This window comes from Impatiens glandulifera, chromosome 3, assembly GCF_907164915.1.
Source record: "Impatiens glandulifera chromosome 3, dImpGla2.1, whole genome shotgun sequence".
Taxonomy (NCBI): Eukaryota; Viridiplantae; Streptophyta; class Magnoliopsida; order Ericales; family Balsaminaceae; genus Impatiens; species Impatiens glandulifera.
In genome coordinates, this window is record NC_061864.1 from 59574167 (window position 1) to 59595289 (window position 21123).

Consider the following 21123-nt stretch of genomic DNA (forward strand, 5'->3'; position numbering starts at 1 on the left):
TTCAAAAGAATTTCCATCCCTTTTTCGCTCATATGGCCCAACCTGCAATGCCACAGCTCACTGTTCTTCGACTCATCAACTACAGCAGCAACTGATTCTATGCAAGTTGAAGTCGTATATAACGTTCCAGTTTTGTGACCTCGAGCAACAACTATTGCTCCTTTAGTCACCTTCCACGCACCATTTCCACAACTGAAATTGTGACCTTCTTCATCAAGTTGTGTAACAGAGATCAAATTGCGCATTAAACCTGGAATGTGTCTCACCTTATTAATCTTCCAAACAGAACCATTTGCCATCTTCAATTTGATGTCACCAATGCTAACAATATCCAGTGGCTCACCATCTGCGAGATAAACTTTCCCACAGTTTCCAGCCACATAATTCTCCATTAATTCTTTGTGAGCAGTGGTGTGGAAAGACGCTCCTGAGTCCAAAACCCATGAATCTATCGGGCTATCAACAGACAGAAGTAACGCATCAGTGATAGATTCTGTAACAACGTTGGCTGCATCATTTTTATCATCACCGTTTTTCTTCGGTGTTTTACAGTTCCTCTTCAGATGACCCTATTTACCACAATTCCAGCACTTAAATGTCCTCACAGACTTGGACTGACTCCTCCTGCTCCTTGACATAGATCTGCTCTTACTTCGGTTGAAATTTCTATCATTACCTCTGCCCCTGTTTTCCACATTCAGAGCAGAACCTTTGAACGTTTCACCAGAATCAATTTTACGAACCTCTTCAGCAAGAATACGATCTCTAACTTCAACAAATTTCAGTTTAGCATTTCCAACTGAATTACTAATTGCTGCACTCATAGGTTCCCAGCTATTTGGTAGAGATGCTAACAAAATCAGGGCACTAACTTCATCCCCAAAATCAATCTCAACAGATAGCAATTGATTCACAATTGTATTGAATTCATTCAAATGAGTAGTGACAGAAGTATCATCAACCATTCTTAAGTAAAAGAATCTTTTCATTAAGTGTACCTTATTGTTAGCAGATGGTTTCTCATACATATCAGAAAGAACTTTCATCAGACCCATTGTGGTCTTCTCCTTTGCTACATTATGAGCAACTGTCTTGGCTAGCGTCAATCGGACAACTCCCAAAACCTGTCTATCAAGGAGTTTTCATTCAACTTCATCCATCTTCTCTGGTTTCTCACTCAAAGGAACATGAAGCTTCTTTCCATAGAGATAATCTTCAATCTGCATTCTCTAGAAGGCATAATCTGTCCAATCAAATCTTCCAATCCCATGTCCTATACTATTCTCACTTGCCATTGTTTCCAATGCTCAGATCTAGCCTAGCTGCTCTGATACCAGTTGTTAGAATTTGTATCTCCCAAATCCTACCAGATTGAAAACAATCTGTAAAAGCACAAGAAAGAAGAACACAAGAACACACAGATTTATAGTGGTTCACTCAAATTGAGCTACATCCACTTCAGCCACCACCAGATTTACTATGAAGAAGAAGAAAGAATACAAAGTTTTTGCCTCACACTTTATCTCTCTAAATTCTGTCTAACCAATGTAAACCCTTAATAATCACATATTTATATGGTAAACATTCAGGTAATAAACCTAAATAACTTTGATTAGGCCCAAGCCCAAAACCAAAAAAAGAAAACCCAATAAACTCTAATTAACAATGTAAAGTTTATTATAAGTGTAGGCTGCATAACTTAACAAGGTTATCTTATGAGAAAAAGAAAAGAAAAAAGAAAAAGGGGTCTCACGATAAAAGAGTTATAAGTCATTATCCATTTGATGAAAAGAGAAACAAAAATGAAGGATGCGGCCACCTGCCGTTGCTCATCTCACTTAGCTGTAAGCCCACAAGCAATTCGAATATCCCATGTCCATGCAAACATGAAACATGGCATCAAAACTGCATGCAATCATCATCCAATACTCCCCCTCCCCCTTATAAATTCCCCATCTCTCTTCCCTTAATTCTCATCCAACAATTAATACTCAGAGAGCGCCATGAACACTTCACTGCTCTCTCTCTCCTTCCTCCTCATCATCTTCTTGGGCACTGTCTCCGCCAGGAGCAGGGGACAGTCTGAACATGGCTTTAGCCAAGAAGACCAGGCACAGTGCCAACTTCAGAGGCTCAATGCCCAAGAACCCACATTTAGAATCCAGGCCGAGGCCGGCGAGTCCCAGATCTGGGACTGGAAGGATGATCAGTTCCGCTGCGCCGGAGTTGTCGCCGCCAGGCATACTATTAACCCACGTGGACTCTTCCTGCCTTCTTACTCCAACGCCCCTCTCCTCATGTACATTGTCAAAGGTAACGGTATGTCTGGAGTTTTGATGCCTGGATGCCCAGAGACATTCCAATCATCTCAGGAATCCCAGCAGCAGGATGATGAGAAATCCACTAGGTTCCACGACCAGCACCAGAAGATCCGACGATTCCGACAAGGAGACGTCATTGCCATCGGCGCCGGCTGGACCCACTGGTGCTACAACGACGGTAACGAGGATGTGGTAGCCATAGTCGTTGAGGATACCGGCAATAACCTAAATCAGCTCGACCAAAACCCACGCGTAAGACAGACGTCGGACAGAACATAATTTATTCTAGATAGATAAAAATTAATTAGTATATCTATGTATGTATGTATGCAGAAATTCTTCCTCGCTGGAAACCCACAACAAGGATTCGGAGGGGCAGAACAACAGGGGAGAGAAAAATACTACCAGGCCCACCAGAAAGGCGAGAAGCAGAACGCCGGCAACGTCTTCCATGGAATCGAGGAGGAACTTCTGGTTCAGATTTTCGGAATAGACAGAGAGACAGCCAGGAAGCTTCGCGGAGAAGACGATAAGAGAGGTCACATTGTCCGCGTGGAACAGGGCTTTCAAGTCATCAGCCCACCATCGAGGAGGGAGGAGCAAGAAAGAAGATTCGACAACAACGGCTTGGAAGAAACCGTTTGCTCTACCAAGTTAATCGAGAACATCAACGACCCTTCCCGCGCCGATATCTTCAACCCACAGGCCGGCAGGTTCAATACCCTAACCAGCTACGACCTACCCATTCTCAAATCCTTGAAATTAAGCGCAGAGAGAGGGGTTCTTTACAGGGTAAGTATACTATTTATTTATTTATTGCATCTCCTAAACTAAACTAAACTAAATGATAAATCTAACTATTTGACTACAACAGAACGCACTGGTGAGTCCTCACTATAAGCTAAACGCACACAGCATTCTATACTGTACGAGAGGAGACGCTAAGATTCAGATAACTGACCAGAGCGGCAGCTGCGTGTTCGATGAGGTGGTCCGTGAAGGACAGATGGTGGTGGTCCCGCAGAACTTCGTGATGGTTAAAGAAGCCGGTGAACAGGGATTCGAATGGGTTGCCTTCAGGACCAATGACGTCGCCATGCAAGGAACCCTAGCAGGACGGACGTCGGCCCTTCGCGGCCTTCCCGCCGACGTGATTGCGGCTTCTTACCGAGTTTCAAGGGAACAAGCCATGAGGTTGAAGACCAACCGGGAGGAGACTTTGATGTTTGAGTCCAGGTCCCGTTCCCCCAGAGTGGCGGCGGCTTAATTAAATCCTAGTACTTAAAACTACCAAATAAATAATATAGATCGAGCCCATAAAAGGATTTTCAGCATTATTTTTCAATTTTAGCTTCCTTTTTATGAGATGAGATATATGTCATTGAACTAGATGATAAATAACTCTTTGAAGAGAAGAGGTAATAATTTGCTCTTAAGATTACTTGTTTTTGTCTTTCTCAGCTGCATACAACTCATCTGTCTCTTCCAGTCTTCCTAAAACACTTATTAATGACATGTTATGATTGATGAAAGATTTCCCATTTTAGAATATTATAAAGTAAGACATTAATCCAGTTCAGACCAGACTATTTTTTGTCACATTAAAGGAGGAGAGCTTCAAACCACTACCATGTTCCTATGGACCAATTAAGCAGTGGGTTGAAAGATTTAAATTTATTTCCGGGTTAATGAGAAGCGCAAAAGAGTGAAGCTTTCTTTCGCTTCACTTCATTTTACAATACCAGGTTGAGAAACATAATTATGTTTTTACATGTGTTTTACACTATCCATTCCAATGTTTGTATGTTATAAACCTTCTAAATTTTTATTTTTATTTAAGTCTAGAATTTATGATTATTTTTTATAATGAAACTCGAATTTTGAATAGTTGTTATATAAGGTTCTAACAACTCACTATCAAAATTTAACTACTTAATATTATTCAAAATTGAAAGAAAAAAAAAACGTTCGTAGTATAACTTAATATCATTTTTGTTTTATTAATATTGTAAATTAAATAATATTTATAAACATTTTGGACTTATTTCTTTAATTAAGTACTTTTTTATGTTTGCGTTTTAATCTATCAAGAAAATAGTTTTAGTGACTAAACACGGGTGTGATCAAGAAAAGATTTGAACAAATTCGAAAAGATATAAATTTTGTATTTATTTTTTGAGCTTCTAAATAATATAATTTTGTGTATGGTGTACCAATTTGAATGTTAGAGTAATTAAAAAAATTGAAAAAAGAAAATTTCTTGTTTAATCCCATGCGATAAATTAGTTTAAAAAATATTACATTAAAGTAAGACATCCTTTATTTCGTTTAGAAAAAAATCTCAAATTATTAAAATTGTGATAATTCAATGTTTCAAACCTAATAATAACAATCCAATTTCGAACATCAAATATCATTATACCATTTTATTTAAGAATAATAATTAAACTTAACGAAAAAATCAACGAAAGCAAGTTCACGAATTTGACCTGGCCTGCCAGGTTGTCCCCACGTCTCGAAACCGCTTATTTTGGGTCCCTAAACGCTAATTTTGAGTCCCGAAAATGCTCATTTCGAGTCCCGAAAAAGCTTATTTCGGGTATTGATAGGGTTATTTCGGGTCCCGAAACAGTTATTTTGGGTCCCGAAACGGTCATTTCAGGTCCCAAAACGGTTCTTCGGATATCGAAACGGTCATTTCGGGACCAAAATTTCTTTCTTCTAGAAATGATCGTTTCGGGACCCGTGATGACCGTTTCGGAACAGTTTTAAGATTTTCTTTTTCTTACCCATATGACGTGCCACGTTTATTCGTGGTTGAATTGCTTTCACTAATTTTTTTGGTTGAGTTTATCATTTTCCTTTATTTAAATAATAGAAATAAAATAAATATAATAATAAATAAATAATGTATTGAACAAATTTATAATCTGAGTTGGACTACCTAAAACTTGGAGAGTAAAAGAAATATAAAGAGTTTTGATTGCTGGATGGGCTGAAAATTAAAAAAAAAAAATTGGAAAAAATGGATGGGTCTATAAAGCCCAGTAGCTTGTTGATCTTATCATATAATCCACTCTACCCTACAAGTGGGTACTCACTTATATTGAACTTATTAGCAATCATTGTATTTTTTTTAATATTGGTAGACTATTTTTTTTTTCAATAATATAAAAATACTTCTAATTTCATAATAAAATTACAACAAACTGACCAATTAAAAAATCTCTTAACCAAACAAGGATTCCTTAAAAAATCTCCACTAGGATTCCTTAAAAAGAAATAATTTGAATACATTCCAATCTTCTTCTGGTTGAGACGCGGCACCGCTCTACTTCGCTTCATTCTCTCATCGATTTTCCTCCTTGTTCGTCTTGGTACCAACCCATCCTCGTTGGAAAGTCTAACTACATTAGGTAAGTGTCGTACTTTTCGATATTGATTTTCTCTTCCATTTTTGTTTGATTTTGAAAAGATTAAACGATTTAATAAATTTATTTGGATAAAATCTCTTTACGTTTCTTTTGTAGCGTGAATCACATCGTTTTTTAATAGAATTTGTGAGAATGAAAATGTATGAATGTAACTCATCAGACATTTTGACTATGTTTATGTTTAGTAGCAAATTGAGTCCTCTAAATAAATCATGGTCCTAACTAAACAAATAAAGATTTAGAGTTTATATAACAATTGAAAATAGTCTAAGGACTTATTTATGAGTTTACTTATTTATAGTCGTTAATCGTTATAGTTAATCTAATATTCAAATACTCTTTTTTTCTTATGAACATGAATAATAGACTATAATCTATTTTTCGAAGAACAACCAGAAGAACAAATTTCCATAATGACTTACAATGATCCGTAAGTTGTGCTCTTTCCGTTTCTAAGGTTAGAATTTCTGATGTTTGATGGTTCATTCATTATTTTACTGTTTCTTTCAGGTACCTCGACGAGAATAGAGTGCCATTGATGGATGTCAATGACACAAGTGTGAAGTCTGATCATGAGAATACATTTGGTTATTTCAACTGCGGTGAAGAAGATGGTATCGATGAAGACGGAGTTTCCAAATCGAGGACACTGAGGAGGGAGTCTGATAATGATGGCGCCTATAAGAGAGAATCGATGGCTAAGGATTATGGTGGTGAATGAAGTAGAAAATCAAACAAAAGAGATAGGCATGGCAGCAACAAGGTAAGGGAACAAGACCGAGATAAAGGAAATGCAACTATTGATTCTGAGGTATTGTTTACTGTCTACTATAGATTTCTTGATTTTTGGATCGGTATTTGATTAATAGAAATTATTAACTTAACACTTCTAATGGGAGAAAGTCGAAGTGGAAAAGAAAGTCATTGTTAGTGGTTTCTTCTTTCTTTTGGCTTATGATGTTGTGAGGCCTAGTGAACCCATATATCAAATAATTAGGATTTTTTATTGCACCGCGAGCCTAGGTCGATGTCTCGATCAAAACATATATCAGTCAACATAATCTAACAATCACCACCTTAACACAGACGGAGTATGTCAAAAGAAAATTTTATCTTAAAAAATAGACAACTTAACCATCTCCACCTCTTAGGAGTCTTTTAGGAGGTCTAATATCACATGGACTTATATATAACAATATGATATTGTGGTGTAATAGGTGAAATATCTGACAACTCTGATTTAGTTAACGACGCTATCACATGTTCAGATTTCGATCTAATTTCAAACTCTACATGTTTGCTAGATTTTTACCGAATCTTATCTCGAGAAGTGTTAGATCCTTGCTCAATTTTATCACAAGAAGATATAAGTGATATAAAATGTAACATATGTGTCTCATCAAAAATAATATTTCGACTAATTATTACTTTTCTGGTTTAAGAATACCTTGGTTTATATTCCTTTACTGATGAAAATACATTTCATAGATTGAGCCTCCAATTTTCTTTCATCAACGTGAGCATACACAAAACAACCAAAACTTCTCAAATCAGAAAAATTAGAAAATATAATTGTTTTTTTAGATGTAGTTTACTAGTATGACTTTTTTTCATACAAATCTATTTTAGTTTCAGAAATAACCCAACATCACTTGTCTTCTTCAAAACATACTATAAAATATTATTCGAGAGATGAAGATGTATATAAAACATAGCCTTGTGATCCTTCCTCTTTTCTCTTCTATTGTCCACGAACTGAACATCTTATCAAACCCTAATCAAGTCTTGTCCAAATTCATATGAGCGAGTAGAGCTCGTATCTTTACCTGCCATAAAGAAAATTTCATTTTTTTTTGTTGGAGTTTATTCACAACGGAATTCTCATTTATGAGTCATTGTCATATTGTTATAAGGAGGTGTAGACAACTTCCCATTTTCTTTTACATTGTCAAGTTACTCCAAGTATTTGGAGTATTTTGTTAAATTTGACTAAAATCAAATGGATTATGTCAGAGACCGTTAATAGCTATTGGAATGCATGAATTGATGTGACTAAAAGAGCGACACTTACAATATGAATCATTGCCCATATAACTTTCTGGTGAACTATCTGGTTTAAAGGAAAGCGTAAAACATTTAACAACCAATATAGACTATTAAGAATCATTAATAATGTAATTATCATGACGATATCGGATATTAGATCCGGAATACATGTTGACATGTTTTTCACGTTTTTGAAATGTTTAACACGTTTTCACAAATCAAACATGCTTATAAGTTTATATCACGTTTAACAAGTTTTTAACACGTTTTTCACAGGTTTAACATGTTTTTCTCGTTTTTGGCACGCTTAAATTTTTTTACATGTTTAACACGTTAAACACGTTTTTGGCATTCTTAACATGTTTTTGACATGTTTAACACATTTTTCATGTTTTTGACACGTTTACCACATTTTATTTTATACATTTTTCATGTTTTTGACACATTTAACACATTTTTGATGTTTTAGAATGTTTTTCACGCTTTGGTACGTTTAACACATTTTTTACATGTTTCACATATTTTTCACGTTTTTCACATATTTGGAACGTTTATAACACGTTTTGACACATTTAACACGTTTTCATGTTTTTGACACGTTTAACGTGTTTTCACACATTAAAAACATTTATCATGTTTTAGCACGTTTAACACATTTTTTCACACATTTAACATTTTTCACGGTTTTGGCACATTTAATACGTTTTTTTTACATGTTTAACATATTTAACAAGTTTTCATGTTTTTGGCACGTTTAACACACTTGTGACACATTTAATATTTTCGATCCGTTTAATGAATTAATTTATTTTTAAAAATTAACAGGATTTACCATATTCAAGACTTTATTTAGTATGAATGATTTAAATATTATTTAAATAAATCTTATTACTCTCACATATTATTTCTTCAACTAATTTAGTAATTAAAATATTAAAATAATATCAAAAAATCAAAATTATGTTAAATGGATCAAAACAACGTATAATAATGTCAAAGACATATTAGATGGAGAAAAAAAAATTAAACGGACCGAAAATTTAAAAGTTTCACAAGAATGTTAAACGGGTCAAAACGTGTCAAACACGTTAAAAACGTATTAAACGTGCCAAAATATGTCAAAAGTGTCAAGATGTGTTAAATGTGTCATTAAACATGTCAAAATATGTTAAACGTGTCAAAATGTGTTAAATATGTCAAAACTGTGTTAAACGTGCCAATAACATATTAAATGTGCCAAAACGTGTTAAACATGTTAAAATGTCAAAAACGTGTTAAAGTGTCAAAAACATGAAAACGTGTTAAATATGCCAAAATGTGTTCAATGTGTTAAAAATATGTTAAACGTGTCAAAATGTGTTAAACTTGTCAAAACGTGTTAAATGTGCCTAAAACGTAAAACATGTTAAATTTGTAAAAAACGCGTTGAACATGTTAAATATGTCAAAAACGTGTTAAACATGTCAAAAACGTGTTAAACGTGCCAAAAACGTATTCAATTGTAATGGAAATCAACGTAGTAAAAATCAAGAGAATATATTGAAGTGGAAGATGGTTAATTTATATTGGGATTGAATTACAATTCTATAATTTTTCCAAACATAGGAATTGGGATTGAATTACAATTCTATAATTTTTCTAAACATGATAATTGAATTGTAATTCAATGCCAATTCTAAAGGAATTGAAATTTAGATTCCAATTCCACTAATCCAAACATACCCTAATTGAAATTCATATATTTCTTCATATCTTACTTATCCTTCAAGGATTCCATTATTAACGATCCTCCTAATTTCTTTAAATTCGAATTCACATATTTCATTATATCTTATCTTTCAAAACCTTCAAGGATTTCATTCTCAAATCTACACCATCATCATTCCCTCGGTCCCTCTAATTCGAATTCTCATTGTTAACAATACCATCAAATTCGCACCATCATTCCCTCAATCCTTCTAATTCGCATTATTAAAAGCACCGTCAAATTCAGACCATAATTTTTATTATACAAATCATTTATTATATGCATGCCCATTAATTTAGAATCGAATTGAATTTAAATTTAAATGATTCATTTTGTACAGGAAAAAGTTTCAAATAATTGTCAACACCAATTCGCTAATTTTTACGAATTAAGGATTAAGCGTTATAATATAAAAAGTATAAAAGGTTCTCTCACGAGATAAAGAAAAGAAAAAAGAAAAAGGAAAAAGGGGTCTCACAATAAAAGAGTTCTCAATGATAAAATTGGCATTTAAAAAAAAAAAAAAAAAAAAAATCCTCATAAACAATACCATTAACATCTGCAATCAATTGAAGCACACAGTATATATAAGTCATTATCCATTTGATGCGGCCACCTGCCGTTGCTCATCTCACTTAGCTGTAAGCACACAAGCAATTCGAATATCCCATGTCCATGCAAACATGAAACATGGCATCAAAACTGCATGCAATCATCATCCAATACTCCCCCTCCCCCTTATAAATTCCCCATCTCTCTTCCCTTAATTCTCATCCAACAATTAATACTCAGAGAGCGCCATGAACACTTCACTGCTCTCTCTCTCCTTCCTCCTCATCATCTTCTTGGGCACTGTCTCCGCCAGGAGCAGGGGACAGTCTGAACATGGCTTTAGCCAAGAAGACCAGGCACAGTGCCAACTTCAGAGGCTCAATGCCCAAGAACCCACATTTAGAATCCAGGCCGAGGCCGGCGAGTCCCAGATCTGGGACTGGAAGGATGATCAGTTCCGCTGCGCCGGAGTTGTCGCCGCCAGGCATACTATTAACCCACGTGGACTCTTCCTGCCTTCCTACTCCAACGCCCCTCTCCTCATGTACATTGTAAAAGGTAACGGTATGTCTGGAGTTTTGATGCCTGGATGCCCAGAGACATTCCAATCATCTCAGGAATCCCAGCAGCAGGATGATGAGAAATCCACTAGGTTCCACGACCAGCACCAAAAGATCCGACGATTCCGACAAGGAGACGTCATTGCCATCGGCGCCGGCTGGACCCACTGGTGCTACAACGACGGTAACGAGGATGTGGTAGCCATAGTCGTTGAGGATACCGGCAATAACCTAAATCAGCTCGACCAAAACCCACGCGTAAGACAGACGTCGGACAGAACATAATTTATTCTAGATAGATAAAAATTAATTAGTATATCTATGTATGTATGTATGCAGAAATTCTTCCTCGCTGGAAACCCACAACAAGGATTCGGAGGGGCAGAACAACAGGGGAGAGAAAAATACTACCAGGCCCACCAGAAAGGCGAGAAGCAGAACGCCGGCAACGTCTTCCATGGAATCGAGGAGGAACTTCTGGTTCAGATTTTCGGAATAGACAGAGAGACAGCCAGGAAGCTTCGCGGAGAAGACGATAAGAGAGGTCACATTGTCCGCGTGGAACAGGGCTTTCAAGTCATCAGCCCACCATCGAGGAGGGAGGAGCAAGAAAGAAGATTCGACAACAACGGCTTGGAAGAAACCGTTTGCTCTACCAAGTTAATCGAGAACATCAACGACCCTTCCCGCGCCGATATCTTCAACCCACAGGCCGGCAGGTTCAATACCCTAACCAGCTACGACCTACCCATTCTCAAATCCTTGAAATTAAGCGCAGAGAGAGGGGTTCTTTACAGGGTAAGTATACTATTTATTTATTTATTTATTGAATCGCCTAAACTAAACTAAATGATAAATCTAACTATTTGACTACAACAGAACGCACTGGTGAGTCCTCACTATAAGCTAAACGCACACAGCATTCTATACTGTACGAGAGGAGACGCTAAGATTCAGATAACTGACCAGAGCGGCAGCTGCGTGTTCGATGAGGTGGTCCGTGAAGGACAGATGGTGGTGGTCCCGCAGAACTTCGTGATGGTTAAACAAGCCGGTGAACAGGGATTCGAATGGGTTGCCTTCAGGACCAATGACGTCGCCATGCAAGGAACCCTAGCAGGACGGACGTCGGCCCTTCGCGGCCTTCCCGCCGACGTGATTGCGGCTTCTTACCGAGTTTCAAGGGAACAAGCCATGAGGTTGAAGACCAACCGGGAGGAGACTTTGATGTTTGAGTCCAGGTCCCGTTCCCCCAGAGTGGCGGCGGCTTAATTAAATCCTAGTACTTAAAACTACCAAATAAATAATATAGATCGAGCCCATAAAAGGATTTTCAGCATTATTTTTCAATTTTAGCTTCCTTTTTATGAGATGAGATATATGTCATTGAACTAGATGATAAATAACACTTTGAAGAGAAGAGGTAATAATTTGCTCTTAAGATTACTTGTTGTTTTTGTCTTTCTCAGCTGCATACAACTCATCTGTCTCTTCCTATAACCCTTATTAATTAGCATGACAGAATATATAATGACATGTTATGATTGATGAAAGATTTCCCATTTTAGAATATTATAAAGTAAGACATTAATCCAGTTCAGACCAGACTATTTTTTGTCACATTAAAGGAGGAGAGGTTCAAACCACTGTCATGTTCCTATGGACCAATCAAAATACAATTTCAAATTTATTTCCGTGACAATGAGAAGCACAACATAGTGAAAAAAATTTCGATTCACCTCATTTTATATTACCAGGTTAAGAAGCATAATTCTGTTTTTTCAAGAGTTTTACATAAAGTTTGACTTTGACTGTAGAGCTGAATGTATCATTTTTACTCTTTAAATAAAATATATTAATTATTTTATTTATAAATTTATTTGTAATATATTTAAATTAATTTGTATGAATTATTTTATAATTTATATATATAAAAAACAACATATTAAAAAATTTCTGTATAAGATATTTAAATAAATTTGTAAAAAAATAAATTTAATTTATTTATAAGATATTTAAATGAATTTATTTTAATTATTTTATATAATTATATTATATATAAATATATATATATATATATATATATATATATATAACAACATATTCAAAAATTTCTATAATTATAATATTTAAATAACAAAATTAATAATAAAAAAAAACTCAAATAACATTATAACTTACCTCATCTTATCACTCTACACTATCCATTCCAATGTTTGTATGTTATAAACCTTCTAAATTTTTATTTTTATTTAAGTCTAGAATTTATGATTATTTTTTTATAATGAAACTCGAATTTTGAATAGTTGTTATATAAGGTTCTAACAACTCACTATCATAATTTAACTACTTAATATTATTCAAAATTGAAAGAAAAAAAAAACATTCATAGTATAACTTAATATCATTTTTGTTTTATTAATATTGTAAATTAAATAATATTTATAAACATTTTGGACTTATTTCTTTAATTAAGTACGTTTTTATGTTTGCGTTTTAATCTATCAAGAAAATAGTTTTAGTGACTAAACACGGGTGTGATCAAGAAAAGATTTGAACAAATTCGAAAAGATATAAATTTTGTATTTATTTTTTGAGCTTCTAAATAATATAATTTTGTGTATGGTGTACCAATTTGAATGTTAGAGTAATTAAAAAAATTGAAAAAAGAAAATTTCTTGTTTAATCCCATGCGATAAATTAGTTTAAAAAATATTACATTAAAGTAAGACATCCTTTATTTCGTTTAAAAAAAATCTCAAATTATTAAAATTGTGATAATTCAATGTTTCAAACCCAATAATAACAATCCAATTTCGAACATCAAATATCATTATACCATTTTATTTAAGAATAATAATTAAACTTAACGAAAAAATCAACGAAAGCAATCAAATATCATTATACCATTTTATTTAAGAATAATAATTAAACGTAACGAAAAAATCAACGAAAGCAAGTTCACGAATTTGACCTGGCCTGCCAGGTTGTCCCCACGTCTCGAAACCGCTTATTTTGGGTCCCTAAACGCTAATTTCGAGTCCCGAAAATGCTCATTTCGAGTCCCGAAAAAGCTTATTTCGGATATTGATACGGTTATTTCGGGTCCCGAAACAGTTATTTTGGGTCCCAAAACGGTCATTTCGGGTCCCAAAACGGTTCTTCGGATATCGAAACGGTCATTTCGGGACCAAAATTTCTTTCTTCTAGAAATGACCGTTTCGGGACCCGTGATGACCGTTTCGGAACAGTTTTAAGATTTTCTTTTTCTTATCCATATGACGTGCCACGTTTATTCGTGGTTGAATTGCTTTCACTAATTTTTTTGGTTGAGTTTATCATTTTCCTTTATTTAAATAATAGAAATAAAATAAATATAATAATAAATAAATAATGTATTGAACAAATTTATAATCTGAGTTGGACTACCTAAAACTTGGAGAGTAAAAGAAATATAAAGAGTTTTGATTGCTGGATGGGCTGAAAATTAAAAAAAAAAAATTGGAAAAAATGGATGGGTCTATAAAGCCCAGTAGCTTGTTGATCTTATCATATAATCCACTCTACCCTACAAGTGGGTACTCACTTATATTGAACTTATTAGTAATCATTGTATTTTTTAATATTGGTAGACTATTTTTTTTTTTCAATAATATAAAAATACTTCTAATTTCATAATAAAATTACAACAAACTGACCAATTAAAAAATCTCTTAACCAAACAAGGATTCCTTAAAAAATCTCCACTAGGATTCCTTAAAAAGAAATAATTTGAATACATTCCAATCTTCTTCTTGTTGAGACGCGGCACCGCTCTACTTCGCTTCATTCTCTCATCGATTTTCCTCCTTGTTCGTCTTGGTACCAACCCATCCTCGTTGGAAAGTCTAACTACATTAGGTAAGTGTCGTACTTTTCGATATTGATTTTCTCTTCCATTTTTGTTTGATTTTGAAAAGATTAAACGATTTAATAAATTTATTTGGATAAAATCTCTTTACGTTTCTTTTGTAGTGTGAATCACATCGTTTTTTAATAGAATTTGTGAGAATGAAAATGTATGAATGTAACTCATCAGACATTTTGACTATGTTTATGTTTAGTAGCAAATTGAGTCCTCTAAATAAATCATGGTCCTAACTAAACAAATAAAGATTTAGAGTTTATATAACAATTGAAAATAGTCTAAGGACTTATTTATGAGTTTACTTATTTATAGTCGTTAATCGTTATAGTTAATCTAATATTCAAATACTCTTTTTTTCTTATGAACATGAATAACAGACTATAATCTATTTTCCGAAGAACAACCAGAAGAACAAATTTCCATAATGACTTACAATGATCCGTAAGTTGTGCTCTTTCCGTTTCTAAGGTTAGAATTTCTGATGTTTGATGGTTCATTCATTATTGTACTGTTTCTTTCAGGTACCTCGACGAGAATAGAGTGCCATTGATGGATGTCAATGACACAAGTGTGAAGTCTGATCATGAGAATACATTTGGTTATTTCAACTGCGGTGAAGAAGATGGTATCGATGAAGACGGAGTTTCCAAATCGAGGACACTGAGGAGGGAGTCTGATAATGATGGCGCCTATAAGAGAGAATCGATGGCTAAGGATTATGGTGGTGAAGGAAGTAGAAAATCAGAAAAAAGAGATAAGCATGGCAAAAACAAGGTAAGGGAACAAGACCGAGATCAAGCAACTACTGATTCTGAGGTACTGTTTACTGTCTACTATAGATTTCTTGATTTTTGGATCGGTAATTGATTGATAGAAATTATTAACTTAACACTTATAATGGGAGAAAGTCGAAGTGGAAAAGAAAGTCATTGTTAGTAGTTTCTTCTTTCTTTTGGATCATGATGTTGTGAGGCCTAGTGAGCCCATATATCAAATAATTAGGATTTTTTATTGCCCCACGAGCCTAGGTCGATGTCTCGATCAAAACATATATCAGTCACCATAATCTAACAATCACCACCTTAACACAGACGGAGTATGTCAAAAGAAAATTTTATCTTAAAAAATAGACAACTTAACCGTCTCCACCTTTTAGGAGTCTTTTAGGAGGTCTAATATCACACATGGACTTATATATAGCAATATGATATTGTGGTGCAATATGTGAAATATCTGACAACTCTATTTAGTTAACGACACTATCACATGTTCAGATTTGGATCTAATTTCAAAATCTACATGTTTGCTAGATTTTTGCCGAATCTTATCTCGAGAAGTGTTAGATTCTTGCTAAATTTTATCACAAGAAGATATAAGTGGTATATCATGTAACATATGTGTCTCATCAAAAATAATATTTTGACTAATTATTACTTTTTTGATTTCAGGATACCTTAGTTTATACGCCTTTACATTAGACTTTTAACTGATGAAAATACATTTCAAAGATTGAGCCTCCAATTTTCTTTCATCAACGTGAGCATACACAAAACAACCAAAAATTCTCATATTAGAATAATTAGAAGAAATATCATACCATACTTTTTACAAAGTCTGTTATAATTGCATTCGACAGAGAATGGTTGATGATGAAACATGTTGAAGTTGCAACTTTAGCCCAAAACAGTTTTGGTAAATCAATATTAAGGAGCATGCAACACACCTTATCCATTAAGGTCTTATTCATCGTGAATGCTTAAATAATAAATGGTGCCTCATGATTTTTTCAGTCCCATGTAGTATTGAACTCTTCATAACATAATTACATACCATTATTGGTACGCAAACATATTATTGACTTTCCAATTTGATTCTCAATCATAATCTTCCACTCTTTAAATTTTGAGAACAAGTCACTCTTTTGATTAAAGAGGAAAACTCAAAATTTTCTAAAGAAATTATCAGCAACGTCAACATATAGTAAACACCTCTCATAGAATGTACTTTAAACGACCCACATAGATCATAATGGATATAGTCAAGTGGTCTTTCAATGTTGTGGATTACTTTAGAGAATCTAACTCTTTTCTGTTTATCGAGAACACAATGCTCCAAAAACTTTAATTTTTTAATAATTTTCCCATTAAGAGATCCTCTTTTGCTCAACTCGGTAATTTCATTCTCACTCATATGACCAAGTCGAATATGCCACAACTTTGTGACATCATAATCAGATAACAAGGAGGTGAAACTATCAACATCTCCTACAACTATGGAATGTTAAGGAGCATATAACATGTTAATTTTTTTCCCACCTTTCATCACAACAAAACACCTTTACTAACCTTCATAACTCCACATTCAATAGTGTACTTTTACCCTTTTTTATCAAGGGTACTAAGAGAAATAAGATCATCAAGTGTTAGAATGATAACCAAGAAAATCAACTTATCTTCCTTCCAGGTTAAAGATGGCGAAGAAGAAGATGAAGATCTCTTCAAAATGAGAAAGAAAAAGAAGAAACACCATAGAAGTGCTGCAGAAATCTCAATGCTAATTGAAAATGTGATGGCAGAGCTAGAAATTGCTGCTGAGGAAGATGTGGAGCTTAATAAACAATCCAAGCCAGCTATAAGTAAACTCAAGAAACTCTCTCTTCTTCAAGAAGTTTTTTCCAAGTAAGATTCATTTCTTTTCTACTTATGGATTATTTTGATTACTGAATTTGCATTAAAAACTTGTTTTTCTTTTAAAATGATTCAAATTATTACTTATTGTTAATTCTTGGTTAACTATGTTCAATGTTTAAACACCTTTTGTTCAACAAAAACCAGCTTTTAATGTCAGTTAAAGAAGCAAAATGAGCTAATAATCCCCTATATATATTGATATATTTTGCTTAACATGACAACTTCTATATATATGCATGATTTAGGAAACAATTGCAAGCTGAACTTTTAGATCATGGAGTCCTAACCTTGTTAAAGACTTGGTTAGAACCTCTCCCAGATGGAAGCTTGCCAAATATTAACATCCGGGAAGTTATATTACAGATCTTACAAGATGTATGTATGAACTTGCGTATAATTCAAAATATTATTTTGTCAAAATAATGAATATGTTTATATTGTCTTTTTTGGACAGTTTCCAATTTATTTAGAGCAGTCTGGCAGAAGGGATCAACTAAAGAAGAGTGGTCTTGGAAAGGTCAGGCTTCATTTTGTATTCTGTGGGAATATTTATTAGTGATAACTCAAATTAAGTTTAAGAAATTTGTCTTTTTTAATAAGCTATATATGATTAACTTCATAATAGAGAAAATTCATTAAAACACAACTTTAACTCAAAACATTAATTGAATTGCATCATTTTTTTTAATAGTTAACTTATGAGACTATGACTTTGTTCCATAAGGTTTGCAGCTAAACAAACATCCTTAATAAAATTAGTTGGTTAAAATACGGTACTTATACTATTAAGATGTAAGTATGTGACTTATATATAGTATTTGTATTTTATTTTTAAAATTTAACCGTTTTAATAATATGGGTGGGTCAACTAATAATCCTGTATTTTATTTTTAAAATTTAACCGTTTTAATAATATGAGTGGGTTAACCAATAATCCAACCAAATATCTATTTAGTCTCAATTATATTCAAATTAATCACTTGACCGATAAATTCGAATTAAACATAATTATATATACAATATATATATATATATACAATATATATATATATATATACAATATATATATATATATATATATACAAAATATATATATACAAAATTTTGTATCATTATACAAAATGATTATAAGGATAAAAGACTTTTTTTACTTAAATTTTTTTTTTGGCATTTATTTTTATAGACTTTACTCGTTCAATCATTGTCAATTTTTTTTTTCTATACAGGTGATTATATTTTTATCGAAGTCAAATGAAGAGATCATGTCCAACAAAAGACTTGCAAAGGAAGTGGTTGATAAATGGGTAATTGTTTTATTTTCCCATTTATCATTTTTGTCTTGCTTCTCTATTGCAATGTCATTTTTCTCATAAATTTGTCTTGAAAATGCATGTTTGCACAAATCTATATTACTACTGAATAACTTCACCCATTAATGTTCTTACAAGTGTATTGAAGTAATAGTTTGAGGTCTCGATTTAGATTCTGAATGAAAACACCTTGATTGATTAAAGTTAAAGTTCAAAGTAGTGATGAGATGATTAGTTACCCTCCTATTACTAACCAATATCCTTAATGGAGTGCAGTGTCGATCAATATTCAATAACAATGCAAGATTTGAAGACATGAAGAAGTACGGGGATGAGAGGATTCCATCTCGGAAGTCATCTAAAAAGTAGGGCTGTTATCCGATTAATTATGAATTTTTATTTGTTTTTTATATAAAATTTAGCTTATGTAATATATTTGAAAATGTTTTTGACAGGACAAGAATGAAATATAGGGATGATGATATTAACTTTGCTGAACTACCAAAGTAGGAATTTCATTGCTACTTACATATCCTTTCTTGCATGCATTTTCATTAAACTAAATTCTATTGGTTAAACTTGCAGGGGTCTAAATTCAAGACATTCATCCTCTCGGAATCATGTTTCAAGGCCTGAGGCAATGCCAATGGACTTTATTGTTCGCCCACCATCTAAAGTTGACCCTGATGCAATAAGGGCATGCTCTAAACAAGTTGTTCAAGATCAAATTCGACTTAAGGTTTGGTTTTATACTCCTTTTTTCGATCAAGTTTACGAAATCTGATACCCTTATCAGAATTTGAAACTAAATTTAGTCTTATATAGATTCAAAAGATATATAACATGGGCGCATTATTAAATTTATGCAGATACAAAAGAAGTTGAAGCAGTTGAAAGCACCTAAAAAGAAACAACTGCAGGCCAAAAAGATAAGTGTGGAAGGTCGTGGGATGGTCCTTTAAGCCAGCCACATTGCTGGTTCATTACCTATTCTTATTTATGGATTATTTGGATTTTGTTGAATAAATTGATTGATAGTTATGACTTGTGAACATAAAATGGTATGGTTCATAACTTATAAAACAATGTCCTAAAACTATTTGGATGTTTATCTTAATTAAATAATGTTGACTGATATGCTTCTTCTTTTTTATATATGTTTTTAGGCCTATGATTTTTATGTCTATGTACTTTGAATTCTTTTTTAAAATGCTTTTACTAATTCTTTTTTAAATGAATTTATATTGAATTTTGGATGTCATTTTGTCCTTCTTTTCAATTTTTTGGTTTATTCGTATTATTTTTATATAGATAAAAATTAGGGTAATAGTTATTTTGCTCTTTGTACGTTATATTTTGTTTGAAATATTTTTATTTACACTAACTTTTTTTAATAAAACTCTTTACATTATATCTTCCTCTACGCTAACATGTTTATAAACTTCATTATACATTTGTTTTTATTTAATTTTATTATATTATTGATATATAACGGTTGGATTTTGGGCTCATATTTTATTTGAGTTTATATATTTTAATGTGTTTTAAGTCTTTATTGAACATAAAAGTAATAGTTTAGTCTTTTTAGCTTTTAATGTACTCCTATAAATAGAGACATTGTAACTTAGAGTTACTTGGACCATTATTACATGGAAAATCAATAGAATAGACGACTCTTCAAGAGTGTAGGTATCATTAGTCGAACCTCGTTATATCTTGTGTTCTTTATTATTCTTTACCACTTTATTTCTATATTTTCTTTTATCGTGTGTTTATAATAGATCTAATCTCAATAAAAATTTCTCTTAATAACTAGACACACAACGATAATAACTAGACACACAACGAGGTTATATGTAATTACAATCTTTTTTATCATTACAAACAATATTATTAAAACTTTATTTCGATTTCTTTTATTATTATTAATTAAATACAATATTGAATTTTTTAACTTAATTTTAAATATTATTAAATTAAAAATAATATATTTAAAATAAATTATATAAATTAGTTTCGACCAGTTTTAAATAAAATAAAAAATAAGAAAAAATATCCTTATAACAAAAATATACCAAATAATGGATAGTTGATATTATTTTTTAAGGTTCAAGGTTTATTTTTACATAAATATTTTATTATTTTAAAAAAGTTACATCTAAAAGCTTATTTTTAGTTTTTTTAGTTTTATAAGATTTTGTCCAATAAAATTAAATTGTAGGTTATTTAGATTTTTATTTAGTTTAATTAATTAATAATTAAATAAAATTATATAAAAAGTAGAGAAAAAATAATAATAAAAGAAATCAAAATAAAAGTTTACGGATTGACCCACATCTTGAAACTTGGAGGTTAATTAAAAAACAAATAAAATTAAAATGATATATAAATGTCTTGAGCTTGAAACCTATCATTAATTACATATGCAACACTAATAATAATAATAATAATAATAATAATAATAATAATAATAATAATAATAATAATAATAATGTTTAATGTTAATTTGCCGATCCTCTCGTCACAACCATACGACCCGTTTCGTAAGAGTAAATG

The 21123-nt window shown here is 32.6% G+C and overlaps 3 protein-coding genes across 3 annotated transcripts; all 3 read left to right on the forward strand.

Annotated features, from left to right (window-relative positions):
* Positions 1–1988: 1988 nt before the first annotated feature.
* Positions 1989–3588, forward strand: LOC124930512 (11S globulin seed storage protein 1-like). Its single transcript, XM_047470847.1, has 3 exons — positions 1989–2573; positions 2655–3113; positions 3196–3588. Exons 1-3 carry the CDS (start codon positions 2004–2006, stop codon positions 3586–3588), a joined length of 1422 nt encoding a protein of 473 aa, XP_047326803.1. The 5' UTR covers positions 1989–2003.
* A 6745-nt stretch (positions 3589–10333) lies between these two features.
* Positions 10334–11932, forward strand: LOC124930513 (11S globulin seed storage protein 1-like). Its single transcript, XM_047470848.1, has 3 exons — positions 10334–10918; positions 11000–11458; positions 11540–11932. The coding sequence occupies exons 1-3, from the start codon at positions 10349–10351 to the stop codon at positions 11930–11932; spliced, it is 1422 nt and encodes a 473-aa protein (XP_047326804.1). The 5' UTR covers positions 10334–10348.
* A 3059-nt stretch (positions 11933–14991) lies between these two features.
* Positions 14992–19529, forward strand: LOC124930514 (protein IWS1 homolog 1-like). The gene is made up of 10 exons (XM_047470849.1): positions 14992–15008; positions 15089–15383; positions 17031–17245; positions 17503–17632; positions 17712–17774; positions 18484–18561; positions 18844–18932; positions 19023–19073; positions 19153–19306; positions 19437–19529. Exons 1-10 carry the CDS (start codon positions 14992–14994, stop codon positions 19527–19529), a joined length of 1185 nt encoding a protein of 394 aa, XP_047326805.1.
* Positions 19530–21123: the final 1594 nt, after the last annotated feature.

What these genes read in the sequence shown, in the direction of transcription:
- LOC124930512 (XM_047470847.1), top strand. Translation starts at nt 2,004, where the DNA reads ATGAACACTTCACTGCTCTCTCTCTCCTTCCTCCTCATCATCTTCTTG. An exon ending in AGCTCGACCAAAACCCACGC is followed by an intron (nt 2,574 to 2,654) that starts GTAAGACAGACG and finishes GTATGTATGCAG; the next exon opens with AAATTCTTCCTCGCTGGAAA. An exon ending in AGAGAGGGGTTCTTTACAGG is followed by an intron (nt 3,114 to 3,195) that starts GTAAGTATACTA and finishes TGACTACAACAG; the next exon opens with AACGCACTGGTGAGTCCTCA.
- LOC124930513 (XM_047470848.1), top strand. Translation starts at nt 10,349, where the DNA reads ATGAACACTTCACTGCTCTCTCTCTCCTTCCTCCTCATCATCTTCTTG. An exon ending in AGCTCGACCAAAACCCACGC is followed by an intron (nt 10,919 to 10,999) that starts GTAAGACAGACG and finishes GTATGTATGCAG; the next exon opens with AAATTCTTCCTCGCTGGAAA. An exon ending in AGAGAGGGGTTCTTTACAGG is followed by an intron (nt 11,459 to 11,539) that starts GTAAGTATACTA and finishes TGACTACAACAG; the next exon opens with AACGCACTGGTGAGTCCTCA.
- LOC124930514 (XM_047470849.1), top strand. An exon ending in TATTACAGATCTTACAAGAT is followed by an intron (nt 17,633 to 17,711) that starts GTATGTATGAAC and finishes TTTTTTGGACAG; the next exon opens with TTTCCAATTTATTTAGAGCA. An exon ending in AGGAAGTGGTTGATAAATGG is followed by an intron (nt 18,562 to 18,843) that starts GTAATTGTTTTA and finishes AATGGAGTGCAG; the next exon opens with TGTCGATCAATATTCAATAA.